This window comes from Gymnoscopelus microlampas (genome assembly GCF_963454915.1).
Source record: "Gymnoscopelus microlampas genome assembly, chromosome: 2".
NCBI classification, from domain to species: Eukaryota; Metazoa; Chordata; class Actinopteri; order Myctophiformes; family Myctophidae; genus Gymnoscopelus; species Gymnoscopelus microlampas.
In genome coordinates this window covers 38,408,238-38,430,090 of record NC_139939.1, presented here as the reverse complement: position 1 = coordinate 38,430,090, position 21,853 = coordinate 38,408,238, and the positions used below count along the sequence as shown (strand labels likewise).

At 41.0% G+C, this 21,853-nt stretch overlaps 1 protein-coding gene across 3 annotated transcripts; it reads left to right on the top strand.

Moving 5' to 3' along the window:
* Positions 1–2,155: 2,155 nt before the first annotated feature.
* Positions 2,156–21,853, top strand: spag5 (sperm associated antigen 5). 3 transcript variants are annotated; one of them, XM_084085253.1, is made up of 27 exons: positions 2,156–2,211; positions 3,588–3,653; positions 3,752–3,877; positions 4,516–6,843; positions 7,106–7,239; positions 7,496–7,691; positions 8,284–8,400; positions 10,142–10,234; positions 10,496–10,630; positions 11,509–11,628; positions 12,032–12,124; positions 12,212–12,346; positions 12,470–12,563; positions 12,841–12,988; positions 13,751–13,801; positions 14,670–14,844; positions 15,522–15,655; positions 16,252–16,420; positions 16,569–16,704; positions 16,990–17,212; positions 17,678–17,810; positions 18,040–18,120; positions 18,851–19,000; positions 19,440–19,514; positions 20,443–20,523; positions 21,469–21,566; positions 21,625–21,853. In XM_084085253.1, exons 2-26 carry the CDS (start codon positions 3,615–3,617, stop codon positions 21,538–21,540), a joined length of 5,238 nt encoding a protein of 1,745 aa, XP_083941379.1. In that variant the 5' UTR covers positions 2,156–2,211; positions 3,588–3,614; the 3' UTR covers positions 21,541–21,566; positions 21,625–21,853. The 3 variants fall into 3 exon arrangements, with proteins under 3 accessions (XP_083941379.1, XP_083941380.1, XP_083941378.1); XM_084085254.1 differs by having other exon boundaries at positions 4,516–6,835; positions 7,104–7,239; positions 21,469–21,853; XM_084085252.1 differs by having other exon boundaries at positions 21,469–21,853.

Genomic DNA, 21,853 nt, shown 5'->3' with positions numbered 1-21,853 from the left:
TTGTCCTCATTGTGGCAGTGATACAGCTGATCAGAATGGGGGCAGGCAGTCCAAGGGGTAGTTATTTTATGTTATTATTTTAGTTCTGTACCGACTACTTACTTGTTGAAATGTTATACTCTATACATTCCCTTATGCTAGTAGGGCTATATCCTACTGTAACTGTAAATACATTTGTTTTTTGTTTGTTTTATTTGACACTTGCTTTGGCAATGTAAACATTATGTTTCCCATGCCAATAAAGCCATTTTGAATTTTTATTTAATTGTATGTATTGTGCTGTGAGAATAGGTGCTATTTTAGAAGTCGGAGTGGGAGAAGAGGGAAGGGCCACAATTATGCAGCTTCTTAGAATCCATGAAATCAAAGAGAAAAGTTTAAATCTTGTGTCCTTTTATAATGAAAAACATCACATGGATGCAACTGGGACGTATCATCAGTGTTGTAGCCTGGGGTCATCGGGTGTTTCGGGTCTCGCAACATACAACATACACCCTAGCCCAGGTGACCCAGCCAGCCCAGGGTTGGTCAAGCCCCGACTTACGTCCCAGTAGCTACCCGCGGTCAGTCCTATACGGAAAGACAGGGCCACTCAGTCCGCTTCTCCGGAAGTACTCTGCCGGGACTCGGGGAGGCTCTGGCACGTGGAGGGACTAGGCTCTGTGGGTTGTCTCCTGGCCGGGCTCCTCCTTCGTCTCACCAGGTCCAGGACATTTCCTTCTGGCGTGGTGGTACTGCAGGCTCCACTTGCGGATTGCTTGAATGGCCCTCCTAAAGGCCTTACCGTGGGTTTGTTGGGCTTCTTCCTCACGGAAGACACAGCCTGGGGCGCTAACCCATACTGCTCCCGGGATGCCGTCTACATTCCGGCTGTCAACAGTCTCTCCTGTGGTCACCAAACTATTCCTGGTTGTCACATAAGTATTTAAGTAATTATGACTTCATTTTAGATAGCTTTTATTTACTTGATGATAACATTAGATTGTATACTAAAATGTTGCCATTGTTCTATTTCATCATTGCTTCCTAATAAAATACAAAATAAAATAAAACTCAATGGAAGATTAAAACCAGGAGACTTAATGACATTTGTAAATCATGTAATTGTGCAGTTTGTAGTTATATTCAGAAAATAATGGGCAAAGTAAAGGTGTATAATTCATATTTGTGGATAAATTGGTTTGCAACAACCCAATTATATCGACATTGTTGCCAACATATTTTTCAACTGATTGGATACATCTGATTAAATTGATCCAATCATTGGAACAACATTAAACAAGAAAAGAAAACACATCTGTCTTGACAGATTAAATGGAACCAATCCAATAATAGACACTGTGTGGACTGAATATGTTGCTCTGATTAAAATGCACCAACCCAATAAACAGGCTTGACTGAATATCTTTGCAGTGGATAAATCGAACCAACCACCCCACTTGCAGTAAAGACATTTGACAGCAGGTGGCACTGCAGTATAATATATTTCAACCATAGAGTTAGATTTCAACAGGAAAAGGCTGGAAAAGGCAGTGGTGTAAAGTAACTAAGTACATTTACTGAAGTACTGTACTTAAGTACAATTTTGAGGTATTTTTCACTTTACTGGAGTATTTCCTATTTTCTGTACTTTTACTTCTACTCCACTAAATCTCAGATTGCAAATATTGTACTTTTACTCGATTACAATTAACTTTAATAGTTACTTTGTAGATTTTGATTAGTATTACAAAACATACATTAAGACTAGATTTCGGCCATTTAAAAATAGCCGATCTACAAGCTCACAATGCTTCGCAATGCGAGGCATTGTGTTGTGAGCTTGTAGATCGGCTATTTTCAAAAGACTTGAAACATTTTACATTTGAAAACTTGTGAAATGGGACATTCTGCATAATGAGTACTTTCTACTTTTGTTACTTTAAGTACATTTTGATACCAATACTTTTGTACTTTTACTCAAGTACATTTTTAATTCCTGACTTTTACTTGTAAAGTACCAGAGTATTTATACATTGCGGTATTGATACTTACTTAGTACTTAGTACTCACATAGTAAAAAATGTGAGTACTCTTTCCACCACTGGGGAAAAGGAAACGTCAAACGCTGGTGACGTAACTTTAACGGACCAATAACAGGGCTGCCCGTTTGTGTTTAAAACGAGAAGCGGTTGGAGTTGACGTCGAGGCTGCAGAGTTTCTGAACGGGAGGTTCGTTTGTTTATACCATTTTATTATTATTATACTGTAAACCCTTTACCACATTAATGGCGACCAGCTTCGTGTGTGTGTGTGTGTGTGTGTGTGTGTGTGTGTGTGTGTGTGTGTGTGTGTGTGTGTGTGTGTGTTTTATAAATTAACTTACGTTCGACAGTTTAACGCTAGTCTGACTAAGTAAGTAACGTACTGTTTGGTGGTTGATGAATGTGGGACAGTGTTGCCATGTCCGCTTATTATAAGCGACTTTGGGCTTATTTTTCTGTAAAGTTGCTTTTAAAAATTGGTGGTTGCGGTTTTTTTGGTCTTGTTTCTAAAGTGTACGCGCTTATTTAGGCTTGCTTCCAAATGTGTAATTATTGTGAGCTTGTAGATCGGCTATTCCATGCACGGATTGATTGATCAACGCATATTTGTTTGTAAACTGCCACTAATCAGTGTTGCCAGATTCTGTGAGAGAAACAAGCAACCAGGTGTAGGAAAGCAAGCCCAAAAGAAGCAACAAGGGCACTATGCCATCATGCGCACTTTGACAAATGCATATTAATTTGGGGGTGACATGAAAATATTTGAGAACCACTGGTTAAAATATTTTTTAAAAATCGTGAAACAAGCCCCAAATAAGCAACAGCTACACTTTTGAAACAAGCCAAAAACCGCAACCCGCAACTTTACCGTGCAACTTCACAGAACAATAAGCCCACAGTCGCTTATAATAAGCGGACATGGCAACACTGTCACTAACGGAACGGTTAACCTGGTAAAATAGAAAACACCTCAGCTCACTAGGCTACTATTCTGTTATTGACTATCGTTATTATTCCCTGTTTGTCTTTGTACGTCCATAGAAAGTTTAATTAACGTTTATTCCGCTATAGAACACTTTAGTTACCTTCTGAAGCGAACCTTAATCATCATAGAATACGATATTGTTTTTGTTTATTTCGGACACTGTTAAAAGACAAAATAGATACACAAAATAAACTTAATACACTTAAAATAAGAAAATATGAAACAAATGCATCGAAAAGGGCATAGAATGAAGTTGAAAACGTATCTAGTCCTACCCCTTATTGCTCATTAGATTTCAATTGATTTCAATTTGATTTCAATCAAATAACATTTAGAAATACAATTTAAGATTCAAAATCTATACAATGAAAATACTTTGAAGACAAGAAACAAACCAAAAAACTTCTGGTGTTCATCTTCAGAGCTTATTGATATCCTTTCAATATGTTGTTGATATTAATTTCTTGAAAGATGTTTGGCTTTACCAACAAAATTATTGTTACATAGCGTTTTTTTGTTTTGTTTTTCATGAACTGTATTATATATTATATATATGCTGTCTGTATTTTCTCCTGCAGGTGCATATTAGTTTGCCTGGGACAAAAATGTCGTCAAGGAAATCCAGCTCAGCCGGGGAAGGATTGGTAGGATGTCTTCTCTCAGTTTTTTTAATAATATCACGGTATTTAATTATAATAGATGAGCTAATAATCATATTTTCCTTCTCTTTTGCTGTCTTTAGCCTTCCGTCAGACCTGGAGGGCGTACGCCTTTGAGAAGCTTGCAGAATGAAATGGGCCTCTCACCAACGTCTTCCAGGTTCAAACCAAGATCACTGTCAAATAGTGATGTTTTCAAAACGACAAAGGTAAGGTGTTTAATGTATTAAGACCTGAGGCGATTCTACAAATGTCTTCTAAATCCTAACTTTGTTGCGATATATCAGTGGTTCTCAAACCTTTGTTACCTTAATTGTTGAATGTGCATGTTCTAATCATGTATATGTTACTTTACTTACATTTTTACTTTACATTTCATTTAACTGAGGCGCCTCTCTTCCTTGGTGCCCACCTATCCTGTTACTATTAGGAGTGAGCTTGGCATTGTATTTTGGTCCGGATACACATGTATGCACAGTTCAGTTCAAAAGCTAACAGTAACAGTGTTAGAGACAACAAATATGCAAGCAGAAGTGTATTCAATATACAATAGATGGCAATGTGACTCAAGTGACCTGTGCAGTTTTCTTTGGCTTTGTTTCAGCACACAAGCTTGGGGGAGAGGGGGGCTATTAGTGTTTCTTAAGCTTTATTTTGGCTAGCTCGTCCTGGTATCTGTCTTCTGATTCTGCGGAATGTAGTAAAGAGCCGCCCTCGGGTCAGAGACGAACCAGGGTTAGCTGCGAGAAGGACTATAGCCTTATTTATGTGGTATGGGCTCTAGCTCTTTGATGGCCGCCCCCCACACTTTTAATACATTTTCCACCCAACTCTTTCTAACCAACAGAGTGATGTCCATCTCTATGACCCAGACCACCACACCAGCTGTCCACCACACAACATCACAGATGTCTGTTCACCCAACCTAACTGTTGACAGAGTACCCACCATTGGTACTGCAGCCACTGAGACAGCTGTAGGACTGGGAGATGTAACATTCAAATCCTTCATCTGCTCTGGTGTTGAAGTGGAGATTTCAGACCTTCCTTCAATAGTGGCACAAGATGGTATCATTCTACCCCATTATCAGCCTACAGAGAACCCCTGTGACCCAGAAGATACAGTCATTACTGACAGCATGATGTCCCATTCAAGTGACAACCACATGGAACATCCCTATTATTATAATGATGGAAACTCTGTTGATGTCTGCCCAGGACCTTTCAGTAAGCCTTCAAGCACAAGTGAAGACTCCGGGAACTTCGATAACTGCAGTGGATTTGTAGAAGACATGTTTAAATCTGTCATCTGCGAGTCAGTTGAGGTTGTAGTTTCAGACATCACCACCACCAGGATATCGGACGAAACTATTCCTCTGCCTGTGCCAGAGCTTGGGGAATGCTTACTGCATGACACTGTTGATCCAAGCCTCATTGTAGATGACTGTGGTGAGCGATGCCGTGAGGAGCATGCAGATCATCCCTACTGGAACAGTGAAGGTCTTGAGCTGACTTCTTCTACTGCCCCCCTTGATGTGTTCTCTGGAGAATCAGCTTGTGCTGAAGAACCTGTTCGTGGAACATGTGATATCACTTTCAAATCATTTGTCTGCACAGGAGGTGAAATTGAAGTCGCAGATTACACCATGCAAGCAGATGAGACTATTCCTGTACTTATTGATGAGGTTATGAACGGCAGTAACCAGCCAAATGACTACAGTGTGAATCCAAGCATTTTAGTGATGGACCCTAATCTACAGTCCAATGATAACCATAAAGATCACCCCTACTGTAATATTGAAAATGGCTCATCCTCTCCAAGTTGTGGACTTTCCTCATTCCAGGAGCCATTACCAGGCTGCCATGATGAGATGGAGCCAATTAATAATATGCAATTGGATGATAGCCACATTGACTGTCAGGAAGATGTCACATTCAAACCTGTCACCTGTGCAGAAGGAGATGTTGAAGTTCCACACACTGCAGACCTGGCACAGGAGAATGTCCCTCTATCTCGTTCCCCATCACCGCCGGTCATCTTACAGCAACTCCCATGCAATGACAGTACACTTATTGGTATCACAATGGATCATTTTGAAAACCTGCACCGCCAAGTGGAAAGAGATGGTGCTGCGCTAGATCCAGGAGCTATCAGTTTTACCTCATCGGCAAACACGTCACTTAAGTTGGTTAATAATCCAGATCTTAAGTGTCAAATTCAAGATACACCCAAACTACATGTGGACAGCAGCACAGTGCACTCAGGCCACTGTAGTTTAGAAAATGATGGCGCTGTACTAGATTCCAACCTATCAGTTGTCAGTGCACCTCCACTGGTAAATGCATTATTCAATGAGTCAGTAAATAATGTAAATGTTAACTGTCCAATTCAAGTAACCCCTAAACAAGCTTCTTTACATGCAGTTAATCGCCTGCTTGACAACAGAGAGTTGAACTGCAGTGTACTTGGAGCTCGAGGGAGTTTAACACCATCACTGGTGCAAGAGAATCTAAAACATGACATTGATATGCCTTCAAGAAGTGTAGCTCTAGAGTCCAGTGGTGCAAATGACAGTGCTCTGGGATTGTCCGGAAATGGTCAGTTTCCTTCTAACTCTTTAGAAAAGCTGTGTCCTGAAAATGACTCTGATGTTCTGATGTCACTGCCAGAGATTCCCTCTGTACCAAACACCTTGCAGTTTGAGTTCATGAGTCCAGTCATCAGGGGAACCCCCGCCAGATTACGCATTCGCAGAGATTCAGCCTTCGCTCAAGCCTTGGCTGAAGAGTCTGCCATGGAAGAGGAAAATAGCTTAGTGCCTCCTTTTCTCCCAGTCCCTTCAGGGCCCTGGCTTGGGCCTTTGGAGAGCCCGATGCCACAACCGTTACTTAACTCCACAATAATTGGTAGAAGAGTCAGTGTAAAGCTCCAGATAGCCCCAATCAAAGAAGTAGTTGGAGATACAAATGAGAAGCCCAGTGTAGCGGCACCAGCTCAATCAGCAGAGGAGAAACCGTTAGTATTAGATATTCCCTTTATTCCTAATGGTCCCCTGCAGCAGCAGCTCAGGCAGATGGCAGAGTTCCTCATCATGGCATCAGGGAAGATGGGTGCCTCCACGACTGGGTGCCTCCACGTCTCAGCTCACTCTCCACCTCCACCTCCAGGTACTGCTGTCCGCTATAGAGATATAATGCACAGCATGTTTTTAATTTAAATTATTTTGACAATTCAGGTGCAGTGTTTAGTAATCCAAAAATGTTTTGCTCTGGGATCCAGGCGTGGAACACAATTTAAATGTAAACATGCATAAATTAACATGCAGACATTAAAATTGAGCAAAAAGATTATATTGAAATTGTGAAATGGTTATACACAAATTATTGTGACATTCTTTCTGTGAAAAAATTACAGATTGTTGTAAATCTCCCACAGAGAGCCACAGCATGTGTGTGGGCACCAGTCCTGTGAAGATGGTCGATCACAGTCTAAATACATCAGGCCAGTTTGAAAGACAGCGGGAGTTCTCCATGGCTGATAAATGCACTATCACAGATCCTCTCCTATGGAAGTGAGTATCAATTTCCCCATGTAGAGATGTCGAATATATATATATATATTAAAATCTAGGTAAAGGGACATAATGGAAAATTGTGATTTGATTACAATATGTTCATTTGTATGAAATACAGAAAAATGTAATGCCATCAAATCAAAATGGAGCATACTGTACAAATAAATATCTAAGGAACTACAGACGGGTTAATTTCTAAAGTTAATAACTTTTACAACTTTCAGCTGGTCTCTCTTTCATTTTTTGGTCTCAGTGTACCCCCAGGCAGCCTGGAGTCTCTGTCCAAACAAGAGCTAGAACAGCGGCTAAGGTCCTCTATGATCATGGTGGAGGCCCTTGTACAACAGCAGACATCGGCCAGGCTACACAGCTCTGCTGCCAGCACAGGCCCCGCGCCCTCTGACCTCAGGGACCAAATGGTGCAGACTGAACACACTGAACTCAGTCAGGTTTGTTGCATAGTGGTTAGAGTAACCGAATAGTAGGGTGGTGTGTGATTCAATCTCTACCACATAACATTGAACTCCTACCTGCTCTGTGTGTGTGTATATCGTTGTTGTCGGGCAGAAGCTTTGTATCTCAAATCTCTTGTATCTTTTTTTTTCTTTTTCGTAAATGAATGCTCAACTTCATTATACAACAGTGTCGCACAAAATAAGTCAAAATAGCATATCTACAATGTGTCGCGATGCGAGGTGTTGTGAGGTTGAAGATCGGGGGAAAAAAAGTTATATAATAAAAAAAGGAACAGTTTTGTACATACAAGGTTTCTACCTGACAACAACGATACACCTGACAACGATACACAGTGTATATTTACACAGTACATTTTCACTGTACATTTTGCACACATATGTGCCGTGATCGTCTAAATGTCTTCAGTTACAAGATCTGGAATCTGCCAGACAACTACAGCAGTTGATTGAAGTCAGATCTGCCTTGCGAGTCAGGACCATGTATCACCTTGTGCAACTTTATCTTTTTGTTTATCAATTGTCCTTGACACAATGATTAAATGAATGTTTTCTTTCATTTTCACAGACCACCACATACAGAGACCTGTATATTGCAGCTTTGGACAGGATTGGCGTGTTGGAGTCGGATGAGTCTTCTTTACAGAACCTCATTCAGTGTATACAGGACAACAGGCTTACCATGGTGAGACGGAGACACTAACATTTAACGTAGACATGTAGGGCTGCTGCGAATTGAGATCCAATGGGGCAGTTGGACTGCTTTATGCCAGCCAGGGATTTTTTAATATATTTTTTTGCCTTCAATAAATGTATTCATGTTCAAACAAAATCTAATTCATAGTCAATCATACAGGCCTAGAAAATTCAGTTTGTTTAGAGTGCTCGCCTTTCGACCACAAGGTCATGGGTTTGATCCCGGCCACCGCCTACTCTGTGTATGAGTAGCACGGCTCGTAAGTCGTGCGGTAAGTACTGGGAGCTGATGGTAGGTGTTGCGCTCCACTTCAGCAATCCATCTCCCAGGTGTCTAGCGCATTGTGAAACGGGAATAGACTCCCGCGCTCTGGCTGATATCGACAATAAGATGTACTTATGTATTTATTTTGCAATCAAATTTGCTCTGGAGTGCAGCGTTTCTTGTGCATAGGTTTTTGCATGGTGGCTGTGGATGCTAAAATACATATGTAGAAAGAGAGTTAGGACATTTGAATTGGGGCTGAAAAAGAAAGTCTGGAGGAAGAACAAGCTCGTTATTATGTTGCTATGCTTGGGCAATAGAAATTATGTTTTATTAATTGGCCAAAACATGATGCACTCATAAACCATCAAAACATAATGATTATTTTCCTAATTAATTTACCTGCTGATTGTTTCTTTCATTACTGAATGTCATCTAAATATGATTTATTGCGACCGTAGGTCGCATTTACTATAGAAACCTGCTCCAGGTGTCCGTCCGTCCCTCCGTCACACACGTCCCGTCACACTTTTGCCTCCGTCACACACGTCCCGTCACACTTTTGCCCTGCTCATATCTCCGCACCCGTTGCCCCGATCCATGCCAGATTTTGCACACACACTCCTTACTTGCCAAACTACACCCTCCAAGGACCCCCGGACCTCCAGGGACCCCCGGCTGCCTCGGGGACCCCCAAGTGTAAAAAATGAGCACATGTGGACAACTTACCAAATGACCACCCCAACGGGGCTGCTCACGGGGCATTCCCGGGGACCACCCACTCCTGGTGCTCCAGAACGGATGCAAAAGTGGTGGCGCCCCCAGTGGAGGACCCCCTGCCACTGCAGCTCACATAAAATGCCGTAACTCGGGCTAGGAGCGTCCGGGAGAGCCGCGGCCGGTACCTATTCGTCCGCCAAGGCAACGCGGACACCCCACCCCTAATTTCTCACATGGCCCTCTTCTAGCGCCACCTTCAGGCCGCTTTTCACAACACATTTTTGCCCACTACTCCTACAGTTTTGCCCCTAAAAACACGCAAATTGCTACACACTACACAGTATGTGTACACTCATGTCATCAACATGCCTGCCACCACATTTCTTAGACCACCAAACAAAACTATACATTGCCCACACAACTAGGAACCAATCGCCGTTACAGCCCTCTTCTGTATACATGTGACCTACGGTCGCTTATCTCCCGATTAGGGAGTCTTACTGGTTTAAATAATACAATTGCCTTAAAATAAAGTACAAAATGATCATGTAAAGGCTCATTACAAGTTTTCTACAGTAAAATTATATTTTGTAAATGACGTGTTGTATGAAATTTGTTATCCTGGACCATGCGAACAGATCCGTTTGGAACATATGCATGAAGATTATGTTTCTTATGTTTACAACATTGTGTGTTGAAAAGTATGAAATTGTTTTTTATCTGTATTTTGTTTGTGTGTTGCAAGACTTCTTTAACATCTGACACAGAAGCAGCTCTTGCCAACATGAACCACATGGGGGAAGTGGTCAGAGAGGACCACAAAAGCCTTGTCACACAGGTAAGGATAAATCAAGTCACATCTGCTGGAATTGTGTTCCTAAATTTGTGTAATTAGTAGATAAAAGAAAAGTTGTTGGGAGGAGAAACGACAAAAGAAACCTGCACACTAGTCTCTTCTTCACCATTTACTCCAAATATTCTGAGACGGGACTATTATTGGTACTTTTATTGTAAATTGTAGTACTTGTATTAGCTTTTTGTCACTATCCTTTGCAGACATAAGGTGAGTCTAAATTACTTGTATATTGCCTCTCTTCAGTATGGTCAGATGAGATCCCTTTGTGCCAAAGTGAAGGAGTCACAGACTCGGATGGTTCAGAAGGTCCATGACACACTGCAGGAGAGAGAGGACATGAGGCAGCAAAAGGAGCAGGCTTTCACAGCCAAAGATGCGGCAAGTCCCAAAACTCCACAACACATCTCAGTTGCACTACTTAAACATACTACTGCAACTTCTAAATCTCAAGAATCTCTATTTGTGTATGGCATAGATATGACCGTACCTTATGCGCAGATGGTGTGCATGCAAAAGTGCCATCAGAGTCATGAAATGTGCGGTACAGCCACTTCAGTTCTTATACACTTGTGTATGATGGTGAATCCAGTTCATTCTTAATCGATCGACTATGAAAGGCGAAAGTCAGCGCACACGTTTGTTGTTCCCTGTTTTCAAAATCTTAAGTGTACAAACAAGCCAAGTTAATTATCACGAGTACTATGTCATTAGTAAATAATTGCAGAATTATTAAGGGCATTATGTATTTGTATATTCAATTATATTGTGAAATTCAATAAAATGTAGTTACTTTAAATATTCAATATTTAGCCATTTATACTATTTAAAAAAATATTTGCACATTCTATTGATTTTACAAGACTCTTCTAAGGCCTTTATGATTTTTGCAAGTGGTCTGAGGCAGTTCTAAATTTACAACAAGTAAATTAAAGTAAGACTATATCGAATCCGAAAAGTATTCATAATAACATATTTATGCATATGTCCTATTAGTGATTGAATGAGGCCCATTTCCCCCCACAAATGGAAGCTTAACTTTGGATATATTGTGGTAGAATGTATAACAAAATTCTGGCAATAAAATAGAAAAACATACTTCACAAGGGAATAAATAAAGTAAAAATATATTCCAGTTCATATATGTATGTAAGGTGCAATTCCTGGTGGAGAATAGAAGAGTATTCAAGGATAACACATTATTTGTGAGTCGGTGCATTAAAATGTAAACTGTGCCATGGTGATGTTTTTTTTTCCAGGCCTTCAGTGTGATGGAGCAACTGAGAGAACACAGTGCCCAGCAGATCTCCCAGCTGGAGGAGAGTTTAGGCTCTCAAAAAGACCTCATGGCTGCTTTAACCAAGACTTACCCAGAGCAGGTAAAGATTCTGCTTCTGTCTTACTTATTCCTCCTGTCTTCTTTTTTTCTGTCTTGCTCTCACATACACATGCAACATGCATGACAGAGCTATCCAGCATAATTGTTTGTTCTGCTAAATGACTGTAATGTAATGTAGAACCAATAACTAATAACTTAATCTTGCTCATGTATGTTAATGGAATAAATGAAGCAGTTTTTTAAATTGTTTTTCATTTATTAATTTCTTTAAAAAAATAATCGACTACATCGATTAGTCTTAACCACCTGTATTTCGTTGTACAATGGTGGTGTAAAATATCTAAAATAGCCGATCTACAAGCTCACAACGCATCGCACCACAGCGCGTTGTGAGCCCCTAGCTAGCAGTACAGAGACTGACTTAATGTGTTTTATCTATGCAGGTTGCATTAAACAAGGCCTATGTGGAGTCCCTCAATTCAGCATCTGAGCTTTTAACTAGCACCACCAGTGATCACACCACTCTTGCTGAAGAGGTAGGACTATATTTAAAAAATGATTGATATCGTTATTCATAATATTAAACCGTTTTACAACAAATTAACATTTGTATTGGATACTAGCTCCAAGCAGCCAGAGTCCTTCTACAGAAGAGCATTCCAATGCTTGTGAAGTTGAATGAGAAGGCAGCAGCTGCCCTGACTGAGAGAGACCAGAGTCTGACACAGAGAGAACAAGCTGAAGAGGCACAAGAACAGGTCAGGATGTTTTATCATGTGGGATACTCTATGAAGAACATCCGAGGAGAGCTCTCAAGCAAGGAATTAATCCACTACTTTACTACAAGATAAAATGTCTTAAAACGGTTATTAAATCCACAGGTTCAAGAGGAGCTGGACCAGGCTAATTTGAATCTTCAAGATGCCACTCAGCAGATTGCAGACCTGAAACTCCAGGTGACCATCATGACCTCAGGTACAGACAGTATTTTAAAACGTTTTTCCAAAGGACAAATTTACAGTATAGTTTGAACACAACAGTGATACAACCTTTCAGATGAAAATAATCATGGTTAAAAATCTAGTGAACTAATCGTGTTTCATCATATTGAGCCTGATAATTGGGCTCAAAAAGAATTTGGAAAGATTTACAGATTTAAAGAGTAACAGCTAGCAGTAAGTAGCTGTATCTTTTCAGAAGAATTTTGAGACTACAGTACTCTTAACTTAACTTACACTTACTTTACTTTCAGAGATGGGTGTGCTGCATGAGAAACTGGGTGAAGGAGAGGAAGAGCAAGCCATGTTGGAAAGGAAGGTTACTGATCTCAATGCCACAGTCTCCTCTTACATGGCTTCCTTCGCCTTCCTGGAGAAGGGACTTGGTGAACAAGCTACCAAGTAAGATCCAGAGACTTTTCAGAATGGATACTTTATTGACAATTGTTGTTATGATTATTATGTTTCCATTCCGTTTAAGAAAACTAATTATTTAGATGCCATGTAATTTGATCTATCCATCAGATTTGGTAGAATTGACACCGTCTCTCTTAAACACACCAAACTGACTTGTCCTAACTATTACAGACTAATGTTGGGAGATTAGTTGGGTCAGATGTCAGATGAAAGGTGTTTAAAAAGTAGCTGTATGCAGGCTGTTGTTTACACACTGCACCGATGGTCAGCTGATGACACTGTTGTGCACCTGTGTGAGAGAAATGTAGTTCTTGACATGAAACCTGCACGTTGGTGTGTCTCGCACTGAATTCTCAAAATGTTGTTGCAGTAAGGCCACACACACACACACACACACACACACACACACACACACACACACACACACACACACACACACACACACACACACACACACACACACACACACACACACACACACACACCACCACCACCAAAGAACTTGACCCCCCGCCCCCTCTTTTCGACACTGATTGTGCTTGAGGTGAATGATTCACGCAGACGCCTCACTACCACGATGGCTGTGTACGCACCGGACATTGTACAGACGATTTTTGGCCATAGATGCTTATCGGTGGCCCGATGTTGGCTTGATGTGTCAAGCATGATCTCTGGTCTTGGGAACACAGATTACTGTTTGTTTGCAATGGTTTGGTTTATTTGTTTTAAGCACCAGTTTTGTGTCAGGTTGCAGAAGTCATGGGAGGATGCCAAGCAAGCCAATGGAAGAGCAGATGAGTGAGTAATGATGATTCAGTTTCTCTCATTAATAAAATTCCTATCCATTACTATTGGAGAGGAACTTTAGGTCTCATTGTCTCCGCGTGTGTGTGTGTGTGTGTGTGTGTGTGTGTGTGTGTGTGTGTGTGTGTGTGTGAGTACGTTTGTCTGTCTGAACAGCTAATCTCCGGCACCGTTGGCCCTATCGACGTGAAACTGCACAAAAACTCCCTGGATGCCAGAGCAGAACCTCTGCCCCAAATCTTTCAGATCGGCCTGTTATAGTGCCACCAGGAGGCCAAGTTTTGCAAAACAAATGTTTTGATATTACTCCTACCGATTTTGTCCAAACATCTCGCAAATTGGTTCACACTTCACAGTATCTATATAGTCATGTGATCAAGATGGATTTTCACATTCCATCCTGATTGGCTTCCAAAGTTTGCTGGAGTGGTCAGTTTTGAACAAAATGCCTCAAATCATGACCGCAGTGTCCGTTACCGTGTAACTTTGCACGCACATTCCCACTAGGCCAAGGAAGAAATGGCCCCCTTTTCTCATTGGCCTATTATAGTGCCACCAGCAGGCTGATTTTTGCAAAATCTTTGCAAATGTTTTGATATTACTGATGTCCAAACATCATGCAAATTGGTACACATTGTTATCTCTATAGTCATGTGATCAAAACGGATCTCTCCGATTTTTCATATTCCATCAACATTGCTGGCCCACAATAACCTACCTGACCTGGCGGAGACCTGTGCTCCGAGGAGCACTTTTTCTAGTTATTCAATGTGCTCTCATTTTCTATTTCAGTTTTTTTTTATGCCTTACTGCAACAACATTTTGAGAATTCAGTTAAATGCTATTTACTTGGTGTTTGTAGGTTGGAGGTATCTTTGTCCCGGTCAGAGCAGCGTGTGTGTGAGCTGAATCAGTCTCTGGCCCACAGTGAGGAGCAGCTCGGACAGCTGCAGACCTTCTCTCATTCACAAAGCCTACAGATCGAAGAGCTCAAAGATGTCCGCACACAGTTCAGCATTTTTAAGGAGGAGAACGAGGTAAGAGTGTGTCCATCTTTGAGAGAGTATCTATTTTACACTGCCATCTGCCAGATGGAAATGAACTGAAAACAAATGAGGGCATTTAGTGCAGCCATGGGCATCACCATCGCAGTCCAAAAATTCTAGCTGTCTTTTGATTACAGACTTGATTTGAGTTCTATATCACTTCTGTCTGGCAGAGGAATAAAGTAAAGGGCAAAACCACTTTGGTAGAGGTTTGGACCTTGCCATGATGTAACTCCAACTCTTTTGGCACGTAAACAAAGTTGATTCAGACAATATACACATCACCAAACCCAGTAACTTCCAGTTGATTTGGGCATTTTTATTAGGAAGAACCCCCTGATTAGATCCGCGGATCCAGATCTTCAAATAAACAGGAAGTTGACATTTTTATAAAAAAATGGGGTAAAAAATGAGTTTTTGTGCTAAAAGAGTGACTTTGAAAGCTGTTTCACCGTACAATGTAAGTCAATGAGGAGCATATTTTGAATTATCAGTTTCTAAACAATGGAGCAATTATTTTAGATTTCTTGTCCACCTTGGAGTTACATCATGGCAAGGTAACTACACAACCCAAACCTCTACCAAAGTGGTCTTGCCCTTGAATAATTTAATTTAAATGTCTTCTGAGTGATTTTATGCTATAATCTGCTGTTTTGTGTTTGGGTCAGTTCATGCAGATGGAGAATCAGCTGACTAGAGAGCAGGTTGCAGAGACTGAAGCTTCCCTCAGGAGCCATCTGCAGGGCCTCAGGGAGAGGAACATCCAGTGTGAGGACCTGAAAGGAGCCCTCAGTCATCTTCAGTAAGCTATCACAACAAACATTTTGCAAACTTGTGACTAGTACTAAGTATGGATTGTTGGATTGCATTTCTGAACCTTGTGTCTTTTTGCCAGACCCAGAGGGTCGGCCTACATGAGGCTTTGTCTGTCCCTCTTTTGTCCCTCTTTTGTCTATATGGGCATAAAGGGACCCAGACAGACACATACAGAGATCTCTTTGTCCCTCTTTTGTCCCTCTTTTGCTCTTTTCCTCTTTTCTGTCCCTCTTTTCCTCTGCACACGCGTCATGTGAAGTCCGGCCATTCAGATTTCAACCACTAGGGGTCTGGCAGTACCAGGTCTCCTGGTTCTAGTTTTCCTTGAGCTCCTTTCAACACATTGCACATATAATTACACATGTTCTCGCACTGGACCTGCCTAGTGCAACCACAGTCTTGTCCAGTTTCTGCTGAGCAGCTTCACTGGAGTAGTTACCTGCCGTGCTCAGTGGCACTTTTGACAGTGGCTGCTGAGGGATGTTGCTGGGAGGAGTCACATTGCACTGAATAAAGGTTCTTAAAACGAACCACTGGGTTCTCAATGAGAAATTAATAATTTGTGTGTGTGTGTTTCGACAGGCTTGAGAGAGATGAGTTGCAGACCGAGCTGGAGGCTGCGAGGGCCAGAACCAATGCTGTTCAACAGGAACTGGGGGGACAGTTGGCCCAGGCTGGCAATGATGTCACAGTGTTCCACCACACACTCAGAGGAGTCACCAATGACCTCCATGCAGCGCTTCATGAGAAGGTAACACAGACAACGTTACTACCAAGGCCAAACCAAACGAACACAATGGTCGTACTCGTCATGCATCTCTAAATAGCCAGGTACCACTGGCTATACATTTTCCCCACTACCTCTGCAAGATTTCAAATTTTGGATTTCAATTTTCCAGAAACCAGAACACAGCAAGGATGAGGGGCCCCAGTCATCTGCCACTGCTGAAGGTCGCCGCCCCCCCGTTTCCTTTGTGGACAGCATTATGAAGGCGATGGGGGCAGACACAAATATGGCAACTCCTGATGACCAAGGTAGAGTACTACGCCGTTAAGTAATGACTGTGCATTGCTTTGATTTCCTATTAAAACATACTATAACATCATAAACATGATGTTTTGACTTTGAACTACTCATGGCAGCATATCAAAACAAAACTAGTGCCTCTACAGTATATCATTTATTATATACTGTTAATTTCATATAAAAACTCTGAAGTCCAAGGGTACATGCCCCTCGCTACAAATGGATGAGGCTGGCCTGTCTATAAAACATGGGGGAATAAATGAACTGATTTGCACTGTATTCATTCTGCTCAGACTCTCCTGAGGTCAGTGAAGGTTTGTTCAGTGAGACAAGTGCCTTCACCCGCGTGCCCGTGACCCGTGAGGAGGTGAAGCAGGAGGACCCGGAGGTGGAGGAGCAGAGCAACGTGGTGATGATGTTGGCCGACATGTATAACACCGTCAATGAATTGGTGTCCACCCTCGAGCAGGTCAAATGCCACAAGAACACACAGCTGCTGGAGCTGCACAACACCATGTAGGTTTTGCTCTGACCGTCTGTGTGTCTGTCTGTCTGTCGGAGATGGGATATTTCCTGCCAATACACCTACTTGATGAATGTGTCTGAGGAAGGAGCAGAGCTTCACAGTTCATTGTGTAAATCCTCATGGTGGTGTTTCCACACTTACAAGCTGTAGCATTTGGCAAACATTTCTTACAATGTAAAATGTAGTTTAAAATAGTCAAGATGTTGATACTGTATAAGAAATAAACGGTAATTTTATTCCCAGAATCCTCCCAGAAAACAAATTGTGACTAATGATTATGGTAATAATCATGGAGGATGTGACTTGAGAACATTAAAAACATCCCTAGTATTAATTTTACAGACACTTGAAAGTATATTTAAACCCAGACACCCACTGTAGGTTTTATTAGTGTTGTTTTTATCAAACGTTTTTTCGTTTCATATCGGCTGCTGAGATTATGGTTGTTGTTCCAGTTGTGGCCTGCAGGGGGAGCTACACACCCAGACCAGCAGACACCAGTCTAAGGTTGAGGAACTTGAGGAACAGCTGAGGCGTCTGCAAAGTCAGCTCGAGAAAGGCAACCTGGCACTACAGCAGAAAGCAAAGGTAGAGCGCAACACTCCCTCAGTCTGCAATGCCTATAATTTAAGAAAATGCCTGTTTATAACTGAAATTTCAATTATTTATACAATATGTGTGAGCACAGCAGCTTTGGTTTAGCTTAATGCTATTGATGATCCAGGAATGAAAACTTTCTCTAATGTTGCACACTGTACAATCACTCTAGATAAGGGTGTGTGCTAAATACCTTTAAATAATCTCCCTTTTGATACAGGATGCGAAGATGATAACCCAGCTGTGCGCAGAAATAAATGAAACCAGGGAGCTTCTTAATCAATACAAAACTGATAATACTGTAAGTGACTGCTACAGTAGGTCTTGAATGTCTTTAAATGTCTTTACATTGTCTTTTACTTTGAGCAGACATTAATATGTCAAATACATTTAATGTATTGTTTTAAACAATTCTTTGTGAACATTGTGGTGTTAAATCCATAGTGAGCTGCACTATGTAACTTTCCTCTTCTACCCCGGATTTGAACCCAGTTTCCTGCGCAATTCTTACCATTGAGCCAATAGAACCTGCCTCTTTGCTCGGGCAATAAATTAAATCCAGGTCAAAGTTCATGTCAGATCAGATCCTGTGTCTAGGTGAGACATGACCTTTGACACGTATCTAAATGTCTCAATAGAAGAGCAGGGAGACAAAATACAACCACCCCCAAGTTATATTGTATTTCTTTGTATGTTGTGTATTTTGTATTGTAAAGCATCCTTGGGTTTCTGAAAGGCGCTATATAAATTCAAGTTATTATTATTATTATTATTGTATTAACATACTTTACCACACAGATTGGACAACATTACATTTTATTAATAAAAAAAAAGGTTGCATAGTGCCGCTTTAACTGGTGAAATCACTGCATTTTATTCTAAATTGATACAAATGTCTTAAATTGAACTTGCTAAACCATGCAGTCACCCTGAAGGTACTGAAATTCTTTCAAAGATATATAGTTTGGCCCACATTGTGTACCACAGCGATAGTCAGTTGAAAATGGTTGTCTTTTCTTTGTTTCATGCAGGAGTTGCGCAAGGAGGTGACTGAGCTTCGCCTGTCTCTCCAGCAGTCCCAGGTGGAGTCTCATGCACTGAGGGAGGAGCTAAAGAAAGCTAGTAGCCTATCAGCAAACCCGGTGCACTTCATGGACGAGAAGATTGGCCTACTGCAAGAGGTACACTTCAGTCATTTGTGTCAGTTGGTAGATATTCTCCAAAAGCAAGATCATGTGAACACAAAAGCAAGTCGGCATTGATTAGCAATTACCCCTCTCCTTGTCTTCCTAAATCTGACCCTCGGCTTTGGTTTAGATCGGGGGTCTCCAAACTTTTTCAGCCTGAGATCCAAAAGAGAAATTTGATGTCTCCCCGTGACCCAAACTAACATTCTGAATTATCACTTGAACCATTTTTTGAGTAAATATTTGTCTTAAAAGTGTAGGAAATGTACACACACAAATAAAGGGTTATTTACATGTGAATCATACCAGTTTAAGCTATTGAATACAGAGCATTCCCAATAACCCTTATCAGGGTGGACACCCTGATACGGAACTTCAGTGTCCATACTGGCTGTGTCTAACATGCACTACCGGTCTTTCACTCTGTCCCCAGGTGGAGAGACTGAAGAGAAGCATGCAGGAGGCGGAGCAAGCTAGAGCCAAGCTTCTGGACAGAGCCAAAAGACATGTAAGTACACGATTATTATATATCATTGAAATGTGTATTATATTAATATATACATTTACAAATTAAAATAAATGGGCAACTAATTTTGTCGATTAGGCTTCTTTCCTTTTTTTTTCACGATGCATTCACAATAGTGTATTATACAATACCAAATGTCCCCTTGTGTAACAAGTAAGACGCGCGAACGCAGCTCGAAAATATTGTGTATTCACAGACTTGTGTGTGTGTGTGTGTGTTTTGGCTGTAGCTGCACTCTGGCGCACTCTGTGGGTTGCACACAGGCAGTGCAGGCAGTGCACAGGCAATGCACACAGACAGACAGACAGACAGAGAGAGACACAAGCCGAGCAGAGTTTCATAGTATGCTCCACTTGGGCGGAGGCGCGGCCTCCTTCCGCGTTCGCAATCAGCGGTGTTTTAGAAATAGATTGTGAACAAACCTGAAATGGGAATGCACGTTTTGTATATTTCCTTTGATTAATGGTCTATGGTGATAACAAATGAGTATCCATTCATGGCACACCGCTAAAAATAGACAGTACTGCTTCTGACTTTTATTTTCACCCACAATCAAAATGCATCAGACCAGCCTGTTTCCACAAATAAAACTTATTCTTAAATTAAAATGACAACATTCTTAGTCAGGGACAGCTTAAAGTATGTACCTTTTGACAGTGATACTAAGTATGGACCCAGATTTTTAAGAGTTGTGGGGAAATTTGATCGCACAAGTTTTTTGTTTGCAATGTCACTTTTAAAGAGATTTCATTGGTGATATATGTCTGATATTTTAAATAAATTAAGTATACTTACAATACAGTATACCACCTACCACTTCCTATTCCTGCATGGTGATCGGTGTCTCCTTGGTCTTATTGACGTTCCATTACTGGTGTCAATGAATATATTTTACTTCATGTTTCTGCAGCGAATCATCCACCAAGCTAACGAACAGAAGTTGGTGAAGGAGCTCCAAATGCTGGACACCATGATCGATAAAGTCAGAAAGGTGAGAGATTTACCTTGTGTCAACCCTCTGATTGGTCCTTCACCGACCAACCAGCAGGCTTCTTCCGCCTTGTTCCACCTCCTTCTGGTTGTATATGCTGAGTCTACAAATAAATTGAAAAATATCCAGTTTTTGGAAAAAACGCATCATGCCCAGTCACTATACCGCACCAGAGACGTTTCCTTTTGTACTAAAACCAAGTTTAAAATACATTAAATATCAATACGAGGCAACTGAAAAAACATTTTATTTTTTTTAATGGTAGTGGATGAAGTGAGATCACCACAAACATTTCCATAGTAATGCGAGCTCCACCAATTGGATACGTCCGGATGTTATGCTTTAGTGTTGTGGCTAATGAAGTATTTCTCAGTGAGATCTCAGGTTAAGCATGTTTTTCTTAAAACTAGAGTGATTGCATACAGACAAGGCTTCTATGGAGCATATAGCAGCACCATTTTATAACCAGGATCCTGGTGGTAAGTCTACTTTGGATTGTTACAACTTTATAGCTGATAATGAAATCCTCTACGGAGGAAAGGAATGTGACGTTTACTTCCGGAACATCACTGTGACAGTCTATGGGTGCGAAGGGGGGCGGGACCACAGGCGAGACTTGTCAAAGGGTCAATTATATTTTACCAGCCTCAAGGGGTTAGTCACACTGCTAAGCAACTAATGCTGCAAATGCTATTTCTTTTAAATAAAATTCCAGATGAAGGTGAACGTGTACATCTGGGATTGACAACTGTAACTGTGTTAATATAATTAATACTCTTGAAAGTAAATTAGCAAGTAGGTTTTTCATGTACAAGTATCAGTGAATGAACGCCTTGCAAACTGTACAGTATTGAACAGACAGTTTGCAAGGTGTTGTCACGTCAGTGAAACCCTACAATACATGGCTACTTTAGAGAACAATGCTTTTTCTTTTTCCCTCTACAGACCTTGCTGTCCGTGCCAGAAGTAGTCGACAGCTGTGAGCCGCTGAAACAGCTTGTTAAATATGTTTGTTGATGACCTTTTACGATTATTTTATAGACGTTGTTGATGACCTTTTACGATTATTTTATAGACGGTGTAGAGTCAGGAAAGAGAGAGAGAAAAGAGTCATGTGAGACATGACAGGGTTGGATCACTGTTTATTCACTCACTGTGAGCAACAGATTATCTGTGCACTAACTGGCTGAACAACCCGGCACCCTGACGTTCTTTCTAAATGTATGTACTGTAATGTCTATTTTATTGTATTTGTGCAGAATGTAGGCATCAACAAATGATTGATCCTTTATTTTATTTTGTATTAAAGAAACATAAACCAATAAAGTAC

Coding starts and splice junctions, on each gene's coding strand:
- spag5 (XM_084085253.1), top strand. CDS start 3,615: ATGTCGTCAAGGAAATCCAGCTCAGCCGGGGAAGGATTG. Junction 10,235..10,495: donor ACAAAAGCCTTGTCACACAG/GTAAGGATAAAT, acceptor GCCTCTCTTCAG/TATGGTCAGATGAGATCCCT. Junction 11,629..12,031: donor CCAAGACTTACCCAGAGCAG/GTAAAGATTCTG, acceptor TTATCTATGCAG/GTTGCATTAAACAAGGCCTA.